This window comes from Rhinopithecus roxellana, chromosome 18 (genome assembly GCF_007565055.1).
Source record: "Rhinopithecus roxellana isolate Shanxi Qingling chromosome 18, ASM756505v1, whole genome shotgun sequence".
In the NCBI taxonomy this organism is placed as follows: Eukaryota; Metazoa; Chordata; class Mammalia; order Primates; family Cercopithecidae; genus Rhinopithecus; species Rhinopithecus roxellana.
Window position 1 is genome coordinate 47,613,718 of NC_044566.1, and position 25,608 is coordinate 47,639,325.

Here is a 25,608-nt window from a genome sequence, read left to right on the forward strand (position 1 = left end):
GGAAAGACATCCGTTTTGCTGACTAAATTGGGCATCATTTTTGTTCAACTATCACTTTCCATTCGCCTAAGCCTAGATATTGCTCATTTCTGGTAAACACTCAATAAAGATGCAGCTCCACTGTGTGTTCACATATGCTCACTGGAAAGACTATAAATGTGATTTTAAAAAGCTCTTTATGATTTGCTGGTAGAAAGAAATACTCTGAAACCATCTTTTCATGTCATTTTCTTAGAGGCAACACAGTAGAATGGATTAACATCTTACAAACTGACAGGTTAAAAGATAGTTTTAAATCTTTATTGATAAACTGTCATTTGACTGCAAACATTTTAAACTTTAAGAACCTCTGTTTTCAAATATGACAGTTTTATTAGGCAATATACAAGGCTTTTAGGGAAAAATACTAATTTAAATTCAGTTAAAATGAAGACTAAAGAATAACCACAATTTCTAGATTTATTTGCTGGACAATATTAAATTAATTATAGCTGTATCTGTTATAAAAATGAGCAATCTTAGGCTGATGATAAATTGCTTTTGTTAAGTGTGTAGTGTGAATTAGGTATTATAGTATTATTTATCCTTAGGTGAGCAAAATGTGTTGCTTTCAGCCATCACCTAAAAAGACAACAATCATCATGTTATATACATCAGCAACTTCATTTGTTCTTTTGTACCTAGTGATAAAAAAGGAACAAGTTTATTTTCATCTCAGAGCTCTGATGACATGAAGACAAAACTAGGACTAAATACCTTATTATATAGCCTGTTTGGCTAACATTACCCCATCATAAAGAAAACAAATGGAAGTGCTTTAAAGGGCAGGACAGTGGTAAGTAATCAGAGATATGAAAATGAACTTTGAAATGCTTTTCAGTGTTCTTGAATAGGTTCTCGAAATTTGTCCAGATCTCAAAACAATGATGCACCCTTATAACTTTATTATTTGTCTTTCATACCTAGTTCTGCAGAAGTTGGTTGCTTTTTTTTTTTTTCTTTTTTAGAGACGGAGTCTGTCTCCCTGACTGGAGTGCAGTGGCACGTTCATAGATCACTGCAGCCTTGAACTCTTGGACCCAAGTGATCCTCCTGCCTCAGTTTCCTGAGTAGCTGGGACTACAGATGTATGCCATGCCACCATGCCCAGATAATTTTTAAATTTTTTTTTTTTGTAGAGACAAGGTCATGCCATGTTGCCCAGTTTGGTCTCGAACTTCTGGCCCTCAAGTGATACTCCTGCCTTGGCCTCTTGAAGTGCTGGGATTACAGATGTGAGCCTCTGTGCCTGGCCTTTTGTTTCTTTTTAACATTCTTTTACCTACTGTTGTCTTTTGTCAGCAAATACAGAAACTGGTATCTAAAAGTAAACTCAGTTGCTTCTGAAGTTAATACCTTAGCTGCCAAAGCACAGTTCTCTAAGACCTCAAAGTAACATTAACTGGTTAATTCCCCCAAGGAAAACAGTCGTAAGGTAGAGATCACTCTTTGCAGATTATCTATAGCCTACCAGTGCTCCCTTTTTGTGCTCTCTGCCTTTTCAATATTCTGCATTTCTGAGGCATTCAGTCATCAGGCATCCCTGGCCTCAAGTCAGCCAGGGACAAGGACCTTATAATCTGACTGTTCCTCTTAGGGACTTACCTATTTTAAAAGGTGCTGAAGAGAAGGTAAAGTGCAAGGAAAGTGAATTATCATTGGCAGTAGAATGTTGAGCACTGTAGCAGCTGGTTGGTAGATGTTTGAAGGGTGAATGCTTTTAGGCATTCACTCAACAGAAGTGACAATCCATTCTTCAAGTGGCAAGTATTGCTGGTGTTTGTTGCTATGCAATGTAAAGTGATTATGTATTTAGGAATATATAATGGGAAAACAGAACATGTAACAGGGGAGAGGGGATTGCTTTTAGGAACACATGTAAGTGCAGTGGTTCTTTTTTTTAAATTTAATTTCTTTTTAGAGACAGGGTTTCACCATATTGGCCAGGGTAGCCCTAAACTCCTGGCCTCAAGCAATCCTCCCGCCTTGGCCTTCCAAAGTGCTGAGATTACAGGCGTGAGCTACCTTGTCTGCGCTTAAGTGCAGTGATTCTTAAACTTGAATTTACAAAGAATGGCCTGGAATAATTGTTAAAAATGAAGATTCTCTGATTCTAACCCCAAAGATTCCTATTCAATAGGTGTGGGCCTGGAGATCTGCATTTAAATGAACTCCTAGGTGATTCTGTTAGAAATAGTTTAAGGATTACAAATTAAGAGATAGACTGATCTACTGTATTTTTCAGTCCCTAAATAAAAACATCCTGCTATGTCCAGAATTCTAAAGACTTGAGTAATAATTGTTGAATTCATCTGGTGCTATTCAGTTCTTTTTTTTTTTCTTTTTTTTTTTGAGACGGAGTCTCGCTCTGTCGCCCAGGCTGGAGTGCAGTGGCTGGATCTCAGCTCACTGCAAGCTCCGCCTCCCGGGTTTACGCCATTCTCCTGCCTCAGCCTCCCCAAGTAGCTGGGACTACAGGCGCCCGCCAACTCGCCCGGCTAGTTTTTTGTATTTTTTAGTAGAGACGGGGTTTCGCCGTGTTAGCTAGGTTGGTCTCGATCTCCTGACCTCGCGATCCACCCGTCTCGGCCTCCCAAAGTGCTGGGATTACAGGCTTGAGCCACCGCGCCCGGCCTATTCAGTTCTTAAAAAGAATATAAATAACCCTCAATAACCAGGCCCAGGAGGAAACAAGTAGTTTACAACTTCTGAAAAAAAAATATTCTTAAATATTTATAGTTTTGATGATAAAGTATAGGTTCACTGTTCAGTTCAATGTATTAATGTTCTGATAACTAATGACAGTTATTAGTAGAGTTACATACAGGGTGTTTGCAGAGCAAGGGCCTAAGAGTGAATTCAGACACATTTGGGGAATTCTGGAAGGCCAGCAAGGTAGACCTTTGGTGTAAGAACCATCTGGTCAATTCCAATGTCATGTTTATAATTTGGTTAAGAAGTATTCTCCATTGGAGGCCGGGGCGGTGGCTCACGCCTGTAATCCCAGCACTTTGGGAGGCCGAGGCGGGTGGATCACCTGAGGTCAGAAGCTCAAGACCAGCCTGGCCAACATGGTGAAACCCCGTCTCTACTAAAAATACAGAAATTAGCCAGGTGTGGTGGCGGGCACCCGTAATCCCAGCTATCAAGAGGCTGAGGCAGGAAAATCACTTGAACCTGGAAGGTGAGGGTGCAGTGAGCTGAGATCACACCATTACACTCCAGTCTGGGCGACAGAGCGAGACTCTGTCTCAAAAAAAAAAAAAAAAAAAAAAAAAAAGTATTCTCCATTAGGAAGCTTCCTTTCACCTCCCAGGACTGGGTTAGATGCTCCTATATAGGCTTCATAGTATCACTAGATACTATGAAGACCCAACCCTGAGCCATCATATTTCTCACAATATACCCACTACACTGGTGCAGTTCTTCCAACACCAAAGAACTAAAGCTTCAGGGCATTTGCATATGTGATCATCACTTTTCACACTGCTAGCTTTTCATTTTTTTAGGTTTCAGCTTAAATGACACATCTTCAGAGACTTCTTCTCACCCTAACTCGGTAGAATGCCCATCCTCAACTACTGGTTCTAGTCTCTCACTACCCTGTTCTCTAACAGCTATCAACAATATGCAGTTGCTTGATCTTTTTTACTCAGATCTTTTTCTGCTCTCCCACTAGAATATAAAATCACAAATCAACGAATCTGCTTTACTTATCTGTGAACACCCTGTAAGTGACCAGCACAGAATCTTCTCCCAGGGAGGAATATTATGCCTGCCTGGTTCACCATTGTGTTCTTAGCACCTAGCATGCACTGAGGCATTTAATAAATGTTTATTGAATAAATGAACAAACATATAAGCTCCTCAAGAAATACTTATTATAGGGAAACGATCTGAGAAAGCAAAGGTTCTCTTTTTGACCCTACATGTTCAGATTCCTATCATTCAATGCTTGGCTTTCATGTTGCAAAGCATCTCTTTTGGTCACTTTCAATTTGGGAGGTAGAGAGACCAAACCAAAGAAACTCATACTCAAACAATCCAGAAAAACCTACCCACTGTTACAGGTCCTGTGATAGGAAGAACAATGGAATCTTGGTTATAACCCAGTGCCACAGTGCTCTCAAGAGCATTTCCAGTTTGTCTGTCTTGTGTTTCTAAATAGACAGACAATATCTGTATAGTTACATTAGGATAATGAAAACCTGGCAAACGAGTTGTCTAGAGTTAAAGTTGTTGTTGTTGTTGTTTTTTACAATAGCTTACAATGATCTGGTTGGCTGGAATAAACCTTTGCAGAATATTATCTTTACCAATACTGCCTGCTTCAGAAAAGCTAATAATGTTAAAACAAAACAAAAACTACAACTTCTCAGATATAGATAAAACTTTATTTATACGTAAAAAATTACATTCAGGAATTCTGTTCCTAAAAACATTCTCTTAGTAAAGCTCAAAATGAACAGGTTGAAAGGGGCAGTGAACAGCTTTTTAACTGTGTACATAGTGCAGTCACAAGCAATTTTTTAAGCTGCAAAAATCACCTCTCTTAGGTAGCATGAGCTTTTGAAACTGCAGACTTAAATCTCACAATGGCATCAAAAGCCAAAGCAAAATAAATCAATATTCTCAAACAGAAGACTTGGCTGTTGATGTTAATTGGGTGCTATCTCCAACCACTTTCCATCATGTTACTTCTTCCTCTTAGTTGTAACTCAACAAATAACTTTTTCTAATAATACCTATCACTGCATGGAAAAAATGAAAAGAGAAGTGATAAGGGCCTCCTATTAGTAGTTTAATATTAACATTATCTACCCTCAATAAGAAACAAAAAATGCCATAATGTTTTAGGATAAAATTATTTATATAATAACCATTGATCTATTCTAAAGCATGTAAGCCTTGGTACCATGCAAATCTCAACCTCACTTCTTCTTTTTTTTTTTTTTTTGAGATGGAGTCTCGCTCTGTTGCCCAGGTTGGAGTGCAGTGGCGTGATCTCAGCTCACTGCAACCTCTGCCTCCCGGGTTCAAGCAATTCCTCTGCCTCAGCCTCCCGAGTAGCTGGGACTACAGGCGCACGCCGCCACCACGCCTGGCTAATTTTTTATATTTTAGTAGAGACAGGGTTTCACCATGTTGCCCAGGCTGGTCTCGAACTCCTGAGCTCAGGCAATCCGCCTGCCTTGGCCTCCCAAAGTGCTAGAATTACAGGCGTGAGCCACTGCACCTGGCCAATCTCAACTTCACTTCTAAATAAATTGTTAATTCAAAGAATCATTCAGGCCAGGCGTGGTGGCTCACGCCTGTAATCTCAGCACTTTGGGAGGCCAAGGTGGGCAGATCACCTGAGGTCAGGAGTTTGAGACCAGTCTCACTAACATGGTGAAACCCCGTCTCTACTAAAAATACAAAAATTAGCCAGGCGCGGTGGTGGGCGCCTGTAGTTTCAGCTACTCGGGAGGCTGAGGCAGAAGAATTGCTTGAACCCGGGAGGTGGAGGTTGCAGTGAGCCGAGATCACGCCATTGCACTCCAGCCTAGGCAACAAGAGTGAGACTCCATCTCAAAAACGAAAAACAAAACAAAGAATCATTCGATGTTAAAATGATAACTTAAACGTCAAGTGGTTGCTACAACTAAACAAGATTAAAAACTCTTAGATCAGGGCTTTTCTTTTCTTTTTTTTTTTAGAGCAAGACTTAATTTACTATGTTGTGCCCAATACAAAAAGGATTTCATTTATCTGGTAAGGCGGTCTTACTAGGGGTGTACCCACCATCTCTCGTGTTTTGTTATATCCCTCCTTACTTCCCCACCTGCTAAACCAAATAATCCCACTATTTACTTACCAGTAATGTGGTTACTATTTGAAGCATCTAAATCTATTGGAGATGACAATTTAGAGAGCTGGACAAAATCATATAATTTCAAGTATAACAAACTTAAATGGCACGTTCGATGGTAAGAACATTACAAGTATCTGTTCCATTATATGAACTTAGTGTTGCTCTTTTTTTCTTCTTCATTTTTAAATTTCAAAAGAGGTCACATTCCTATGATACTTGGCCAAAAAATGTAGGAAATTAAAAAGTCCTTATTAAAATGTCTTCTGCCAGATGGAAAGGAGACTTGATTCAATTAGGTCTTTTGCAGCTTCGGAAGTGGGGAGGGGATGAAATAAAGAACACCTTTCCATCCTGTGCAATAACTACTTTGTCCTTCAATATTCTTACATTGGTATTAGTCTCTCTGTGGGGCAAAACAACCTCTGAAACTGGCCTTACATTTTGTTAAAATTATCCTCAGGTTGGTACAAAAGAGCATTAGCTCCAAAGCCAGTAAGGTAGTAACTACTGGAAGCATTAGGCGGAAAGCAGAGGTTTCTCTCCTTTATGCCAAGGTCATGGTCACTCCAAAGTTGAGGGATGAAACAGTAAATATATAATACAGAAATATCCCTATTCTCTTTAAATGAGGAAAACAAAGAAAAGTAAGTATCCAAAGATAACACTTTTACTTTAAAAAATACAAATTTCTCAAAAATATGTTAAGAATTTACATAACGAAGAGGAGCTAGAAAATACTTTTTCCTTTCATTGGGAAAAAATTATAACAAAATTAAATTAATGCAATGGAGATACTCTTGTACAAAATTTTGTGTTCAGAAAATACTGTTCATTAAAAATGACATTTTTAGTCAAAAGGTAGCTCTGTTCAATTTTGAGTACATAAGAAAGTTTTTCAATTTGCTTAGGAGAATAATTCATCCATTTATTTATTTATTTATTTATTTATTTATTTATTTATTTAGAGATGGAGCTTCGCTCTTGTTGCCCAGGCTGGAGTGCAGTGGTGCGATCTTGGCTCACTACAACCTCCGCCTCCCAGGTTCAAGTGATTCTCCTGCTTCAGCCTCCCGAGTAGCTGGGATTACAGGCGACCGCCACCACGCCTGACTAATTTTTATATTTTTAGTAGAGATGGGATTTCGCCATGTTGGTCAGGCTGGTCTCGAACTCCTGACCTCAGGTGATCCACCCACCTCGGCCTCCCAAAGTGCTGGGATTACAGGTGTGAGCCACCGTGCCCAGCTAATTCATCTTTTTAATAGCAACGCTCCTTTAGTTTGCTATGGTTTACACTGATGCCATGGAAAAACTATATTGTACTGCTATTATTAGAGGAAGAATAATTTGTACCATCATATAGTTTACTCAGTTTTCATAAAGCTTACATGAACTAGGAATCAGAATCTTTTTCCATTAAAAATTTGTGTCTCGGCCAGGCGTGGTGGCTCATGCCTGTAATCCCAGCACTTTCGGAGGCCGAGGCAGGTGGATCAACTGAGGTCTGGAGTTCGAGACCAGCCTGGAACAATATATAGTGAAACCCCATCTCTACTAAAAAATACAAAAATTAGCTGAATGTGGTGGCGCATGCCTGTAGTCCCAGCTACTTGGGACACTGAGGCAGGAGAATTGCTTGAACCCAGGAGGTGGAGGTTTCAGTGAGCCGAGATCATAGCACTCTACTCCAGCCTGGGTGACAGAGCAAGATTCTGTCTCTCAAAAAAACAAAAATAAACAACAATAAAAATTTGTGTCTCATCAAAACTAGAATACTAGTGGAACAATTGGGATTAATCTGCAAGAAAATATAACTTATAGAATTGCCATTTATTTAACAATAGTTTAATAGTTTAAATAAAATTTATCATCTTATAAATTTACCATCATAAGAGGCAGTGCTTAAAGCATTACAAACTTATAATGCTCCCAATTAGAAGGGTCATGATTATAAATTTTCCATTTCCGTTTTTGTATTTAGGGATTATTAATTTTTTAAAAGGCTATTCATGATTGATATGACCCCCGTAAATTAGCTTAAAAAAAGGTTATGACCCCATATATTAGCTACAAACTGTTAAGTACAGTATATAAATGAGTAAAGTAAGATTGTCCCAAAGCAAAGTTCCAGGACTCAGAAAGCTTTGGTTGAGATCATAGAGATTTGAGTCTTACAGATTTCACACTGCTAACAGTTAATGGCATATCTCGTCCTGATTGCCTCCCCTAGAAATACTAACTATTAAAGTTGGAAAAACCAAAATAGTTTTTCCTTAGCACATGAGATAACCCAGAGATCTTTCTGACTTAAAAACAATTAAAAAAATTAAACAACAAATAAAAAGCCCTGAGTACTAAAACAAGAAAACTGATTACAAAACAGGCAAAACCCATACCCTCTATTTTCAAGTAAATTTGTATTCACTGGCTGCAGTTTAAAGGGAAATAACAACACATTTCAAAGTCATGGATTTACAGGAAGGACTTGACACACTGACTCTAGGGCAGGTTAGGTATATTTCACGAGGAGGTCCAGGCTGTGGTAGAGATTTGGCAGTCAGTCCTGACCAGACCTTAGAGGGTACTTGTGAGACATCACAAAAATCAGGGGGAATGGAAGCCTCTTAAAATAATTATTTGAAGAAAAGCCCATAATTCCCCATACTTCCACAGAAGCTAAAGGCACATAGAATATTCTGTTCTACATAAGAAACGTTCGTTTTATGTTTCCACATGACCTTAAAAGGACACAAAGAACAAGGTAAATCTCTATGTTTTTTAAGATTAAAATAATCTCTAATCTTAAGAAGCCAAAAACAAAGAAATAAAGATGGACAAAGAGTATTCTTCAATTTTTCTTCATTGCACAGGGAAATCCCCCTGAGGTAAGAATAAGAAAACTCAGTAAGTTGGAAAATACTTATAAATTTAACTATATTTCCCTCAAAAATCACATTTGAATATTGATATAGGTTTCACACAATTAAAAATCATAAAGATTTTAAGAAGCAACCTCAGCTTTTATGTAATTTCTTTTCTTTTTCTCTTTTTCTTTCATTTTTGAGACGGAGTCTCTCACTCCTGTCACCCAGGCTAGAGTGCAGTGGCACGATCTTGGCTCACTGTAACCTCCCGGGTTCAAGCAATTCTTCTGCCTCAGACTCCCAAGTAGCTGGGATTACAGGCACGTGCCACCACACCTGGGTAATTTTTTTTTTTAAATATATTTTTATTAGAGATGGGGTTTCACCATGTTGTTCAGGCTGGTCTCGAACTCGCAACCTCAGGTGATCCACCCGCCTCAGCCTCCCAAAGTGCTAGGATTACAGGTGTGACCCACTGGCCTCTTTTTTTTTTTTTTTTTTCTAAAGAGATGAGGTCTCACTTTGTTGCCCAGGCTGGAGTGCAATGGCACAATCACAGCTCACTACTGCCTCAAATTCCTGGGCTCAAGGGATCCTCCCACCTTAGCCTGCTGAGTAGCTGGGACCACAGGTGTGCTCCACTGCACCTGGCTAGTTTTTTGTAGATATGGGGTCTCACCATCTTAAGCAGACTGGTCTCAAACTACTGGGCTCAAAGTGATCCTCCCACACTGGACTCCCAAAGTGTTGGGATTACAGGCGTGAGCCACTGCACCCAGCTTTATGTAATTTCTTAATCACCATTCTGAACCCTTGGGCTGTGGATGAACATCGGAATAGTTTTGAACCTTAACTTATAGGGGACCTTTCTAAGCAACAAACATTTCCTAGTTGAGATTTTGTTTAACATACAAACTACTAGCAAGCCTTTCTTCATCTTTAATAAAGTGTGCATATCTACTCAAGTATCAAACCACACCTTCCTTTGCCATTGCTCGTAAGCTGAATTTTTATTTTAACATTTTTAATAGCAATGCCCTATTAGGTTATTATGAAGGACAGGCTATTTTTCCAGTAAGCCATATTTTTCATCCCACAAGGCTGACTTTTCAAAAATCACTGTTTACTTATAAAAACATAAAATTTTTAATCTATTATAAAAGGAAATAGATTTGAGCACAATATTAAAGACAACAGAGTATTTATAAAAGTTCACATTGATCAGTATTAAAATATACCTCACTGAAATATACTTACTTATAAAAACATATTGCCTTTGCCATGTGAAAATCTGGTGTTTAGTTCTCTAGATTTTTTTATTAGGGCCTTTTTCTGAGCTTCATCAAACCGATTAACCTTGAGATCCTTATCACGGTCAAATGGTATTCTCTCTTGAGGCTTATTTTTGTCTTCAGCCGCCTTACTCTTTAACTTTTTATGATGTATGTCCATAAGAGATTCTGCTCTTTTTGATTCCTGGAGAGAGCAGGAGAGCAGAAATAAAAACTAGAGTTTGTATAGATTATTGACAGAATATGATCATGAAATGGAATAATTAGATAGTAATGGTGCACATTAAGGAGGGTTATTTATAAACCCCAATAGTTGTTTTTTTTTTTTTTTTTTTTTTTTTCCAAATCCAAGACAGCATTTATAAAGAAAATATGTAATGAAAAGCATTATGGTTATTTAAATACTAAACATCAGAGTACAAACCAAGAACAGGGGTGTGAAAGAAAGAGCAATCATATTGTCACTTCATAGATGTGCTGGTCTTTGAAGGCTAAATGGATGAACAGGAAGGGAAGGCACTGTCAGGCTGAAGCAAAAACAAAGGTAAAAGAAAAGTAGTAAGAGCACGGATGTGGTAAAATTCAAGGCCTGTGCAGCATATGTTGGCATGTTCCGTAAGCTAAGATAATTTTTGTTCCTTTCAGTTTTCTTTCTCTTTTTCCCTTAATTCCCTCATTTTTTTTTTTTCTTCTTAGCTAGGGTAGGTGTTCACATTTTCAGATGTATCTAGTAAGACAAGGTTTCAGCAAAAATAATTGATTTAATAAACTAGGGATTGATTACAGACCTTCGAGTATTGACTAAGGTAAAGGACAGAACAGTCCTGGATGGAAGGAGCAGGGAGGGAGATGGAAAAGGAGATGCTGGTAGTACAGACCAGCAACCTTCAAACTGGGGTATACATATCCCTGGGGGCTACACAGAGTAGAGTCCATGGAGGATGAAGGCATGGGTAATTTTAAGGTTATTTTTCCAAGGTTCTCTACTTCTTCATGTAGTCTTTCTTACAATTGATTTGGCCTAGACTACCTCTTGTGAAGATGCCACCCCTTTCATTACAGCCCTTTCTCATTTAACAAAGGAGACTATAGAATATTATTTAGGAGAGCAAAAGTCTTCAGGGTATGAGACAAAAAATCTAAAATACTGGTATGGTTGAAACTTCCTTTAATCAAGAAACTGTAAACACAGGAGGGCTCTGTGTCCTCCTGTGTCTGAAACACATTTCTCCTAAGAGTGTAGGGTCCTTTGGAAATGGGTTTTTCACCTTTTATTGAAATGTTCTGAATTCAGATATATTGAAGAGTGGATAATGGAAGAAAAGACAACTTTTGCTTAACAACCATACCTTTTCCAGGCCCTTCCTACTGCCAAAGAATGTACTTGAGGGGGAAGGAGTGAAGAAAGCTCAGTAAAAGCAAAATAACAAGGCACTAGTAAAAAATGCTGAAAGTGACAGTATCTTATTTTATCCAGAAGGTAAAATGGCACCTAGATCAGAATTCAAAGTTTCACATGAATGGTCATTAACACATTTATTTGAATGGAAAAAGTGAATCAGAAAGTCTGGTCTGGCTGATCTGACAACCAGAAATGACTTTGTCAATTAGATTATGTGACAGACATGTCTCGTAAATTAACTGAACTCAATCTGGAGCCATAAGGTTTTAGTAGAATGTACAAAAGATAAATTAGTAAATGTGTATTTAAATTGACACAATTTGCATTTTCTCACTTCTGCTCAATATACTGGGTTACGCAAAGTACTCTTAATTATTTTATAAGTATTGATAAAGTCTTTAGAAACAAACTGATTAGCAAATCAAGTGCTTTCCAGTTCTTTATGTTCAACAAAATTGAAGGAGGTTAAAAAAAAAAAAAAGCATCAAATATTGCTAAGGAAAAATAGGTAATCAAGGTTGGGCGCGGTGGCTCATGCCTGTAATCCCAGCACTTTGGGAGGCCAAGGTGGGTGGATCACCTGAGGTCGGGAGTTCAAGACCAGTCTGACCAACATGGAGAAACCCCGTCTCTACTAAAAATATAAAATTAGCTGGGTATGGTGGCGCATGCCTGTAAACCCAGCTACTCGGAGGCTGAGGCAGGAGAATCGCTTGAACCCGGGAGGCAGAGGTTGCGGTAAGCCAAGAGCATGCCATTGCACTCCAGCATGGGCAACAAGAGCAAAACTCTGTCTTAAAAAAAAAGGTAACCAATACATGGAGCATGGAGAAATAAAACTTAAGTTCCAAATTCAGAAAAATCTGCATTGTAATGATGGTCCTGCTGCTTTCAACACTGGTAACAATGGGCAAGTAATTTAAGTCTCATTTCCCCAGCTGTAAAATGGTAGTAGTCATAATGATAATTTCTAAATATTTGAGGGAAGAAGGGAGGAATTAAATGATCTAATGGATACAAAGGATTTAGTACAGTGTTAGCTATATAAGAAACAATAAATCAATGCTAAATGTTAGATTTATTGAGCATTTACTATATCCTCACAATGTATTTGTAAATTAAATGTTGTTATTCTCATTACACAGACTTGGAAAGAATGAGAAAACTTATTAACAGGATCAATGTCGAAAAAAATCAAAGGAGATCCTAATGACTTGACAGTTAAGAGACTATTAATAGTAGTTTTTGTAAATAGATCAATATGAATTTAAGAGAATAACTCAAATTGTTCAAAGAACTGAATGACATCGCTATAACAAAATAGGTTCATTCTCATTCACTTCTTTATAAAAACCTGGTTTCTTAACTCTTAGAAGTATAAAAAAATACAATTGATGATAAAATCTGTCTTAATTTTTTTGTTTCTATTTTTATTTCAATAGCTTTAGGGGTAACAAGTGGTTTTTGGTTACATGGATGAATTGTACAGTGGTGAAGTCTGAAGTTTCAGTGTACCAGTCAACCAAGTAGTATACATTGTATGAAACCTGTCTTATTCTGGCAATAAGTAACATTCATCCAAAGACCAGGAACTAACTAGAAAAAAAGTCTTTCATTAAAAGAATAAATTAAATTTACATTTTACTTTTTACAGAGTCTTGCTATGTCTCCAGGCTGGAGGGCAATGGTGGGATCTTGGCTCACTGCAACCTCTGCCTCCTGAGTTCAAGTAATTCTCCTGCCTTAGCCTCCTGAGTAGCTGGGATTACAGGTGCCCACCACCATACCCAGCTAATTTTTGTTTGTTTAGTAGAGAGGGGGGTTCCACCATGTTGGTCAGGCTGGTCTTGAACTCCTGACCTCACGATCTGCCCGCCTTGGCCTCCCAAAGTGCTGGGATTACAGGCATAATCCACCATGCCTGGCTCTTATGATGAAAAATTTTAGATGTCAAATTAAAAAATACACAGTTTTAGGGCTAGGTGTGGTGGTTCACACCTGCAATCCCAGCACTTTGGAAGGCCAAGGCAGGCAGATGACCTGACGTCAGGAATTCAAGATCAGCCTGGCCAACATAGTGAAACCCCATCTCTACTAAAAATACAAAAATTAGCCAGTATGGTGGTATGTGCCTGTAGTCCCAGCTATTTGGGAGTCTGAGGCAAGAGAATCACTTAAACCCAGGAGGTGGAGATTGCAGTAAGCCGAGATCACGCCACTGCACTCCAGCCAGGGCAATGGAGCAGAGAGAGACTCAGTCTCAAAACACACACACACACACACACACACACACACACACACACACACACACACACACACAGTTTTAGGGGATACCAAGCAAAAACACTTGAAGATTGCTGGTCTCCAGCACTGACGGGTTGAAAAGAAATATAGATTGCCTGTCCTATCATAGATTTAGTGAATCAAAACTGCCAACTGTGGGTCTCAGAAACCTCGCTTTTACTGCCCAAGTTCTGATAGAGGTGATCCATGGGATGTGGAACCCACTTTTGGATCATTCTTTCTAGTAGTTTGGTATTAATAGGAGATAGGATGCCAATACAAAGGAGTGTAGTAAGGTGAATTTTAGGATGGAAAACCATATATGTAGCATTATATGTATGTATAAATGTAAAAAAGCTACACTATCAAAACTTGATCTTTTAGCTCCATTTTTCCACATTTCTCCTTCCTTCCTTGCTTTCACATCTTTCCTTGCTAATGAGATAACTCCTTAGTGAGGTGGTAATGATGAAGGTTGACAGGCTAGCAAGAGTTGGAAGGGGAAAGCCTAAATATATAACAAAGACCTAGAGAAAATTGAGAACAAAGTTTGAGCAGATGTATGGAGATGTGAGAAAGAATGGAGTTGTAGGGATCTTACTACTTTACCTAAAGCCACTACTGAGGAAAATGATTTATAACAATAAGCAAAATTGTATGTAAGGTAACAAATAGCAAACAAAAATGGAGAAATAAAGATGTCAGATTTCAGTGTACTGATTATTCCTTATATTAGCAAATGAACCATCAATAGAGACAGAGGAATACATTAAATCACTGGACTATTATTATACAATCAATCCAAACAATTCAAGTGCTCAAACTCATGATGATAAAAGAAATAAACTTTTCTATCAGTTGTTTCAGGTGTACTACTATTGGTCTGATTTAGGATAATTTGCACACTGTGACACACAGGACCAAACTAGAGCCAAAATATAATAAAATAATAAATAACACCTAGAAGCAGTCAATTCACTGAAAATCAAAAGCTGAAAGCTGATTGATGTAAGAGATTAATCTGCTAAATGACTAACTTGCTGACTTACCACATTTAATCATTTAACATAAATGTTTGCATTTTCTAACAATATACAATATTTACAGCATTTTTTATTTATTAAAAAAAATTTTTTTTAGAGACAGGGTCTTGCTCTGTGTAGACCCTGCAGTGGAGTGCAGTGGTGTGGTCATAGCTCACTGTAACCTCAAACTCCTACGCTCAAGTGATCCTCCAACTCCAGCCTCCCAAGTAGCTGGGACTTCGAGTGTGTGCCATCACACCTAGCTAATTTTTTACCTTTTTAATTTTGGTAGAGATGGGATCTTGCTATACTGCTCATCTCTTGGCCTCAGAAGATCCTCCCGTCTCAGTATCCCCCAAAGTGCTGGGATTACATGTGTGAGCCACCATGGCTAGCCAACAGCAATTCATTTTTGAATAAGATGGGTTTGTAACGGCTTTTGAAAACTAATGCCAAACTTCTACTTGATTGGTTTTTGTCTTCATTAAAGTATTTTAAAGACTGCTCGATTTATCAAAAGCTACAGTTTCTAGAGTGGCTTAGTCTTAAGACTATATTAATACTTTGAATAGAAAGTATCTGGAATTTCAGCTTTCAGGGTTCAGATTAGAACCCTAATTTTTTGGATGCATTTTAAAGTAAACTGTAAACATCACTACATGTCCCCCTAAATACGTAGGCATGCATTTGAGTTCAATATTTGTTTATATATATATATTTTTAAGATGAATATACATATGATAAAATACATAAATATTAAGTGTATATTCAATGAGTTTTATAGCTCAAAATCTAGTCAAGATCTGGAACCTTTCTATCACTTCAGGCATATGCTGTTTCCTAGTCAAATTCCATACCCCAATTCCAACTACTAGCATTCTGATTTTTTTCCCACCATAGATGCATTTTGCTTATTGTACAGCTCCATATAAACATAATAAGAAGTATGTACTTGCTTGTGTAAGATTTCTTTCACTCAGCACGACTTTGAGATTCATCCATGTTGTATTTATTTGTAATGTGTTCCTTTTTATTGGTCAGTAGTTTCATTTATACCACGGTTTGGTTTTCTTTCTCTTACTGATCAACATTTGAGCTGCTTACAGTATTTAACTATTATGAACAAAGCGTCTATGAACATTCTTGGATAAGTTTTTTTGAGGCTATTAAGAATAACACGTTCAACTCTTTGTGTGGATGTGTTTTCATTTGTCTTAGGTAAATACCCAGGAGGAAAATAGCAGGGTACGTGTCTGTTTAGTTTGATACGAAATGCCAGTTTGGAAAAAGGCTTAGCTTATTTATCTTCAGCCATTGGTCTTTTCTTACATAACTCATTATGGCTCTAAATTTTCCCTCTAAATACCACTTCATATGGCATCCCACACATTGTGATATGTTATATTTTTGTCATTCAGGTCTACATTTTTCTAATTTCCATTATCATTTTTTCTTTGATACAAAGTTTAAATTTTGAGTTTTTCTGATTTCCAGTTTTTTTTTTAAATTTTTATTTTTTTGAGACAAGGTCTTGCTCTGCCATCCAGATTGGAGTGCAGTGGCACAACCATGGCTTGACTCAACCAATCTGTCTGCCTCAGCATCCCAAAGTGCTGGGATTATAGACATGAGCCACTACAACTGGCCATAGTGGGTTTTTAAGTTAATCTGAATCCAAACTTCAATTCTTTGTGGTCAGATAATTTGGGTTGAATGATAGTAATTCCTTCGATTTTGTTGATACTTGACTTCTGAGCTGGTCAGTTTTCATAAATACTTCAAGTGAGCTAAGTTTTTGGTCAATTTCCAAAAATGTTTTAAGCATGCTTCACTGTGGTACTGGTCAACATACATACAATAAATCAAGCTAACTATATTTTAGAGCTTATGGAATTTTCTTTAATACACTGGGAACAGAAAATAATTTTCCTAAACACCTTTCAGGGACCAATGGGTTCAGTAATTTACATTTATTCTTTGAGCTGGGATATTTATCATTTTCCTTTTCTTTTTGTGCAGGCACCATCCAACATTTACCTTTTTTTTTTTTTTAAGACAGAAGATAACAAAATAATATGCCAAATGAATACTGACTGTTTAGTTTATAAATTTAGATTGAACTACATTCAAAAAACGTTTTTTCTCCCATATTTAAATATTTACATCCAACATTCCAAATCTGTTTATAATTTAAACATTTATAAGTGGAAGTTCTCCATGAGTGAGTAGGGGTCTTGCTTTCTCTCATCAAGTGCTACCTATCTCTAATAATTAGATTTCTGCTAATTTAATATGTAAAATGTGAATTAGAAATATCCGTGAAAAACACAGAAGAATTTTATAAAAACATATATATATGCAACAGAGTTTCTTTCAGGATAGATGTATAAAAAGTGCATGGTAAAGAGGTAGGCATATAAAAGAAACAGAAATAAGCAAAAGAGAAAAAAATAAACAGAGAACTAAAAGATAGGCGAAAAAAGGCTATATATTTTGTTTCTGGCTTTTTTTTTTTTTTTTTTTTTGAGGCAGCGAGGCTTTCAAGTGATCCTTGCAACTCAGTTGGCTCATTAAAAAAAATGTTTTTAGAAACAAGGTCTTGCTATGTTGCCCAAGCTGGTCTTGAACTCTTGGCCTCAAGTGATCCTCCTGCCTCAGCCTCCCAAGTAGCTGGGATTATAGGCAAGAGTCATCACACCTGGCTCTATATATCTTATTTTCTTACTTACATTGTATGAAGATACCTGCTCAGCCAGTCTCTTATCTCTTCCTGATAATATATGTTCTTCATCTCTCTTACCGGATGACTTCCTTGCTTCTTGTGTTTCCTGAGGAATGAACACAGACAACACACTACTGAATCATAAAATTAAGATAAAACAAAAAATAAATATTATTTTTACTCAAATTAAGTAACAAGAGACACAACTAAGCCAGGTTTATGAAATCCCTTCTGATTAGAAATATTAACATACTTGGCCGGGCGTAGTGAGTGACTCACGCCTGTAATCCTAGCACTTTGGGAGGCCGAGGCAGGCGAATCACCTGAGGTAAGGAGTTCGAGACCAGCCTGGGCAACCTGGTGAAACCTCATCTCTACTAAAAATATAAAAGTTAGCTGGGCGTGGTGGCGGGCACCTGTAATCCCACCTACTCGAGAGGCTGAGGCAGGAGAATTGCTTGAATCTGGGAGGCAGAGGTTGCAGTGAGCTGAAATCGTTCCACTGCACTCTAGCCTGGGAGACACAGTGAGACTGGTCTCATAAAAAAAAAAAAAAATCAAAATATTAACATACTTGATAAGCGATCAGTTACTGCTCTAGTCTATGATTTTCTTGAAAACAAGGAAAAAAGAAAACCACCCCACTCAACCTATTTATTGAACTCAGGATGAGTTTGACTAACAGTGGTGAGAGGTGGAAGTGAAAACAAGGCTTAAAAAGATATCCTACATTACTATTTTCAAAAATAATAAAATCACCCTGTAGGAAAACAAACAAACAAAAAAACAAAGAAAAGGAAATAAAATGTACATTTTGAAAAAAAAAAAAAAAAAGAAAAATTGTGTTTATTCACAGATCCTAGCACTGTGTAGCAAACTGTGGACTGTGTAGCAAACTCCAAAGAATTTACCAAAAAACTCCTGGAACTACTAAGCAAGTACAGCAAAGTTGCAGGATACAAGATCAATATACAAAATATAGCAGCAAGAGGCTGGGCGTGGTAGCTCACGCCTGCAATCCTAGTACTTTGGGAGGCAGAGGCAGGCAGACTGCCTGAGCTCAGGAGTTCGAGACCACGCTGGGCAACATGGTGAAACCCCTGTCTCTACTAAAATACAAAAAATTAGCTGGGCGTGGTGGCGAGTGTTTGTGGTCCTGGCTACTTGGGAGGCTGAGACACAAGAATTGCTTGAACCTGGAAGGCAGAGGTTGCAGTGAGCTGAGATGGTGCCACTGTACTCCAGCCTGGGCAACAGAGTGATTCTGTCTCAAAAAAAAAAAAAAGAAAAAAAAAATATATACATATGTATCAGCAAGAAACTAGAATTTGAAACAAAACTATCATTTATATTAGCACACACACACACACATGAAGTGTCTAGTCTAACACATTTTATTTAGAAAAAATGTTACAGTAATATTCTAGAGCATATGCTCCCAAGCAGGAATGGGGAAGGCCCACATAAAAACTACTGAAAACCACTAGTCTCTAAGCATATTCTTATTTTAATTTGCCTAGGAGGCCTCATGGACTAAAACAACACTGTATTTAATAAAGTAAGTTAAAAACATAGAAATAGTTCATTTCTACATTTTCCCAGAAAATAGATGTTTTACTTATAAAAAAAGAAAAGGGATGTTATGGTACAATGGAAATAAAAACCTAACCATTTAATATTAAGAGGTAGTAGATATTGTCAAGACTGGAAAGTGAGGAATTAACTGATCTCATTCAATTAATGTATGTAAAACACTTTCATTACTTTCTAAAGAGCATTCTTTTTTTTTTTTTTTTTTTTTTTTTAGACAGAGTCTTACTCTGTTGCCCAGGCTGGAGTGCAGTGGTGCAATCTCGGCTCACTGCAAGATCTGCCTCCTGGATTCACGTCATTCTCCTGCCTCAGCCTCCTGAGTAGCTGGGACTACAGGTGCCCGCCACCACGCCTGGTTAATTTTTTGTATTTTTAGTAGAGACAGGGTTTCACCGTGTTAGCCAGGATGGTCTTGATCTCCTGACCTTGTGATCCACCCACCTCAGCCTCCCAAAGTGTTGGGATTACAGGTATGAGCCACTGTGCCCGGCCAAGAGCAATCTTCTTTTAGGCCATATTGGCTAAATTAATGTGAGAACAGTAGAGGTATGAGAGGTATGCTGGAAAATCAAATATAAGAAGTAGGATGGAGTGGAGGGAACCTATCAAGAAGGAAATACGGCTAAGATCTGTTATAAAAATTAGTCATGAACTTTACACAGGATCAAAGACAACAGAAAATGAATAGCTCTGTGATACTATATAGTTTGTAACATAAATATATGTCTGTGGTACTATATTCTGTAATGCACTGTTATATAAAATTTAAGACTTATTAATAATCCCTTTATGAGTCCAATGTAAATACTAAACAAAACATTTCAGCACGGAAAAGAATGACCAGATCTAAAGAACTCAGTCATAGGGATTAAAATCTCTTAAGTTCAAACAATATAGCCTGGTTTCCATGTGTTCCATTATTCCATGATATTTTCCTCCAAGGAAGACTCCCTACATATCTAGCTGTAAGCTAGACATCTATTCATCTACAGTGAGAAACAGGATATAAAAAAGAACAAATAAATAAGGACACAAATAAAAAGGCATGTAAGCAAGGGAATTAATTATTTTTTTGGAGACAATCTTAAAGGCTAAATTATAAAAACTCCAATAAATAATTATTATTTCAAAACCAGCTAAGAAATAATAGGCATTCCAACACCAGCCTTTCAAGGTTTTTGTGGCTCTCTTGGATCCACATCCTTTGCTGCCTCCCTCTATGTGTGTTGGTTCGCCTCACCTTCCTATTATAACTCTCAGATTCTCTTTAATCTTAGGACAAAAAAGAAATTATGCATAATGTTGCCTACTATGCAGGCAGGGTGCTCAAGTGTGGAGACTGCAACATGCCCTCCACACTTTAAGGGTACCACTGTTTATTTCACAGGCAATTCTCCAGTAAAATGAAAAGTCCTTAAGGAGCTCTTGCCTCTTTCTATCACCTGCAACCAAATACAATTCCTGATAGAACAGGAAAATTGATGATTCCAGATTAAAAACAGAAATCCTGATAATTCTAGGTACTGAGGAGTAATATAAACAGAGCTAGTCCATTCCAGATTGAAAACAGAAATCCTGATAATTCTAGGTACTGATGAGTAATATAAACAGAGCTAGTGGAATGAACTAAGTGTGGAACTGCTTTAGTCAGAACTGATGAATTTATAATTATAAGGTGACAATTAGTCAAGCATTTGAGAATCGAATGGGATGTCTTACAGAAATTAAAACCTTGAGGGGCGGAACAAGATGGCCGAATAGGAACAGCTCCAGTCTCCAACTCCCAGTGCAAGCGACACAGAAGACCGGTGATTTCTGCATTTTCAACTGAGGTACTGGGGTCATCTCACTGGGGAGTGCCGGACAATCGGTGCTGGTCAGCTGCTGCAGCCCGACCAGCGAGAGCTGAAGCAGGGCGAGGCATTGCCTCACCTGGGAAGCGCAAGGGGGAAGGGAATCCCTTTTCCTAGCCAGGGGAACTGAGACACACAACACCTGGAAAATCGGGTAATTCCCACCCCAATACTGCGCTTTAAGCAAACGGGCACACCAGGAGATTATACCCACACCTGGCCGGGAGGGTCCCACGGCCACAGAGCCTCCCTCACTGCTAGCACAGCAGTCTGCGCTCTAACCGCAAGGCAGCAGTGAGGCTGGGGGAGGGGTGGCCGCCATTGCTGAGGCTTAAGTAGGTAAACAAAGCCGCTGGGAAGCTCGAACTGGGTGGAGCTCACAGCAGCTCAAGGAAACCTGCCTGTCTCTGTAGACTCCATCTCTGGGGACAGGGCACAGCTAAACAACAACAGGGGAAGCAGCAGAGGCCTGTGCAGACACGAACGACTCTGTCTGACAGCTTTGAAGAGAGCAGTGGATCTCCCAACACGGAGGCTGAGATCTGAGAACGGACAGACTGCCTGCTCAAGTGGGTCCCTGACCCCTGAGTAGCCTAACTGGGAGACATCCCCCACTAGGGGCAGTCTGACACCCCACACCTCACAGGGTGGAGTACACCCCTGTGAGGAAGCTCCCAAAGTAAGAATCAGACAGGTACACTTGCTGTTAAGCAATATTCTATCTTCTGCAACCTCTGCTGCTGATACCCAGGCAAACAGGGTCTGGAGTGGACCTCAAGCAATCTCCAACAGACCTACAGCGGAGGGTCCTGACTATTAGAAGGAAAACTATCAAACAGGAAGAACACCTATACCAAAACCCCATCAGTATGTCACCATCATCAAAGACCAGAGGCAGATAAAACCACAAAGATGGGGAAGAAGCAGGGCAGAAAAGCTGGAAATTCAAGAAATAAGAGCGCATCTCCCCCTGCAAAGGAGCGCAGCTCATCGCCAGCAACGGATCAAAGCTGGTCAGAGAATGACTTTGACAAGATGAGAGAAGAAGGCTTCAGTCCATCAAACTTCTCAGAGCTAAAGGAGGAATTACGTACCCAGCGCAAAGAAACTAAAAATCTTGAAAAAAGAGTGGAAGAATTGATAGCTAGAATAATTAATGCAGAGAAGGTCATAAACGAAATGACAGAGATGAAAACCATGACACGAGAAATACGTGACAAATCTACAAGCTTCAGTAACCGACTCGATCAACTGGAAGAAAGAGTATCAGCGATTGAGGATCAAATGAATGAAATGAAGCGAGAAGAGAAACCAAAAGAAAAAAGAAGAAAAAGAAATGAACAAAGCCTGCAAGAAGTATGAGATTATGTAAAAAGACCAAATCTACGTCTGATTGGGGTGCCTGAAAGTGAGGGGGAAAATGGAACCAAGTTGGAAAACACTCTTCAGGATATCATCCAGGAGAACTTCCCCAACCTAGTAGGGCAGGCCAACATTCAAATTCAGGAAATACAGAGAACACCACAAAGATACTCCTCCAGAAGAGCAACTCCAAGACACATAATTGCCAGATTTACCAAAGTTGAAATGAAGGAAAGAATCTTAAGGGCAGCCAGAGAGAAAGGTCGGGTTACCCACAAAGGGAACCCCATCAGACTAACAGCAGATCTCTTGGCAGAAACTCTACAAGCCAGAAGAGAGTGGGGGCCAATATTCAACATTCTTAAAGAAAATAATTTTAAACCCAGAATTTCATATCCAGCCAAACTAAGTTTCATAAGTGAAGGAGAAATAAAATCCTTTACAGATAAGCAAATGCTTAGAGATTTTGTCACCACCAGGCCTGCCTTACAAGAGACCCTGAAGGAAGCCCTAAACATGGAAAGGAACAACTGGTACCAGCCATTGCAAAAACATGCCAAAATGTAAAGACCATCGAGGCTAGGAAGAAACTGCATCAACTAACGAGCAAAATAACCAGTTAATATCATAATGGCAGGATCAAGTTCACACATAACAATATTAACCTTAAATGTTAATGGACTAAATGCTCCAATTAAAAGACACAGACTGGCAAACTGGATAAAGAGTCAAGACCCATCAGTCTGCTGTATTCAGGAGACCCATCTCACATGCAGAGACATACATAGGCTCAAAATAAAGGGATGGAGGAAGATCTACCAAGCAAATGGAGAACAAAAAAAAGCAGGGGTTGCAATCCTAGTCTCTGATAAAATAGACTTTAAACCATCAAAGATCAAAAGAGACAAAGAAGGCCATTACATAATGGTAAAGGGATCAATTCAACAGGAAGAGCTAACTATCCTAAATATATATGCACCCAATACAGGAGCACCCAAATTCATAAAGCAAGTCCTTAGAGACTTACAAAGAGACTTAGACTCCCATACAATAATAATGGGAGACTTCAACACTCCACTGTCAACATTAGACAGATCGACGAGACAGAAAGTTAACAAGGATATCCAGGAATTGAACTCATCTCTGCACCAAGCGGACCTAATAGACATCTATAGAACTCTCCACCCCAAATCAACAGAATATACATTCTTCTCAGCACCACACTGCACTTATTCCAAAATTAACCACATAATTGGAAGTCAAGCACTCCTTAGCAAATGTAAAAGAACAGAAATTATAACAAACTGTCTCTCAGACCACAGTGCAATCAAACTAGAACTCAGGACTAAGAAACCCAATCAAAACTGCTCAACTACATGGAAACTGAACAACCTGCTCCTGAATGACTACTGGGTACATAACGAAATGAAGGCAGAAATAAAGATGTTCTTTGAAACCAATGAGAACAAAGATACAACATACCAGAATCTCTGGGACACATTTAAAGCAGTGTGTAGAGGGAAATTTATAGCACTAAATGCCCACAAGAGAAAGCTGGAAAGATCTAAAATTGACACTCTAACATCACAATTAAAAGAACTGGAGAAGCAAGAGCAAACACATTCAAAAGCTAGCAGTAGGCAAGAAATAACTAAGATCAGAGCAGAACTGAAGGAGATAGAGACACAAAAAACCCTCCAAAAAATCAATGAATCCAGGAGTTGGTTTTTTGAAAAAATCAACAATATTGACAGACCGCTAGCAAGACTAATAAAGAAGAAAAGAGAGAAGAATCAAATAGACGCAATAAAAAATGATAAAGGGGATATCACCACGGACCCTACAGAAATACAAACTACCATCAGAGAATACTATAAACACCTCTACGCAAATCAACTAGAAAATCTAGAAGAAATGGATAATTTCCTGGACACTTTCACTCTTCCAAGACTAAACCAGGAAGAAGTTGAATCCCTGAATAGACCAATAGCAGGCTCTGAAATTGAGGCAATAATTAATAGCCTACCAACCAAAAAAAGTCCAGGACCAGATGGATTCACAGCTGAATTCTACCAGAGGTACAAGGAGGAGCTGGTACCATTCCTTCTGAAACTATTCCAATCAATTGAAAAAGAAGGAATCCTCCCTAACTCATTTTATGAGGCCAACATCATCCTGATACCAAAGGCTGGCAGAGACACAACAAAAAAAGAGAATTTTAGACCAATATCCCTGATGAACATCGATGCAAAAATCCTCAATAAAATACTGGCAAACCGGATTCAGCAGCACATCAAAAAGCTTATCCACCATGATCAAGTGGGCTTCATCCCTGGGATGCAAGGCTGGTTCAACATTCGCAAATCAATAAACGTAATCCAGCATATAAACAGAACCAAAGACAAGAACCACATGATTATCGCAATAGATGCAGAAAAGGCTTTTGACAAAATTCAACAGCCCTTCATGCTAAAAACGCTCAATAAATTTGGTATTGATGGAACGTACCTCAAAATCATAAGAGCTATTTATGACAAACCCACAGCCAATATCATACTGAATGGGCAAAACCTGGAAAAATTCCCTTTGAAAACTGGCACAAGACAGGGATGCCCTCTCTCACCACTCCTATTCAACATAGTGTTGGAAGTTCTGGCTAGGGCAATCAGGCAAGAGAAGGAAATAAAGGGTATCCAGTTAGGAAAAGAAGAAGTCCAATTGTCCCTGTTTGCAGATGACATGATTGTATATTTAGAAAACCCCATTGTCTCAGCCCAAAATCTCCTTAAGCTGATAAGCAACTTCAGCAAAGTCTCAGGATACAAAATTAATGTGCAAAAATCACAAGCATTCTTATACACCAGTAACAGACAAACAGAGAGCCAAATCAGGAATGAACTTCCATTCACAATTGCTTCAAAGAGAATAAAATACCTAGGAATCCAACTTACAAGGGATGTAAAGGACCTCTTCAAGGAGAACTACAAACCACTGCTCAGTGAAATAAAAGAGGACACTAACAAATGGAAGAACATACCATGCTCATGGATAGGAAGAATCAATATCGTGAAAATGGCCATACTGCCCAAGGTTATTTATAGATTCAATGCCATCCCCATCAAGCTACCAATGAGTTTCTTCACAGAATTGGAAAAAACGGCTTTAAAGTTCATATGGAACCAAAAAAGAGCCCGCATTGCCAAGACAATCCTAAGTCAAAAGAACAAAGCCGGAGGCATCACGCTACCTGACTTCAAACTATACTACAAGGCTACAGTAACCAAAACAGCATGGTACTGGTACCAAAACAGAGATATAG

At 38.5% G+C, this 25,608-nt stretch overlaps 1 protein-coding gene across 1 annotated transcript in view; it reads right to left on the reverse strand.

Annotated features, from left to right (window-relative positions):
* Window positions 1–7,704: 7,704 nt before the first annotated feature.
* GPALPP1 (GPALPP motifs containing 1) overlaps window positions 7,705–25,608 on the reverse strand; it is a 49,260-nt gene continuing 31,356 nt past the window's right edge. Inside the window, exons 7-9 of the mRNA XM_010368055.2 lie at window positions 17,489–17,587; window positions 10,015–10,233; window positions 7,705–8,773 (exon numbers count right to left, since the gene is read on the reverse strand). Coding sequence (XP_010366357.1) covers window positions 10,015–10,233; window positions 17,489–17,587 — 318 coding nt within the window. The 3' untranslated portion in view covers window positions 7,705–8,773. The remainder of the gene's footprint in view (window positions 8,774–10,014; window positions 10,234–17,488; window positions 17,588–25,608) is intronic.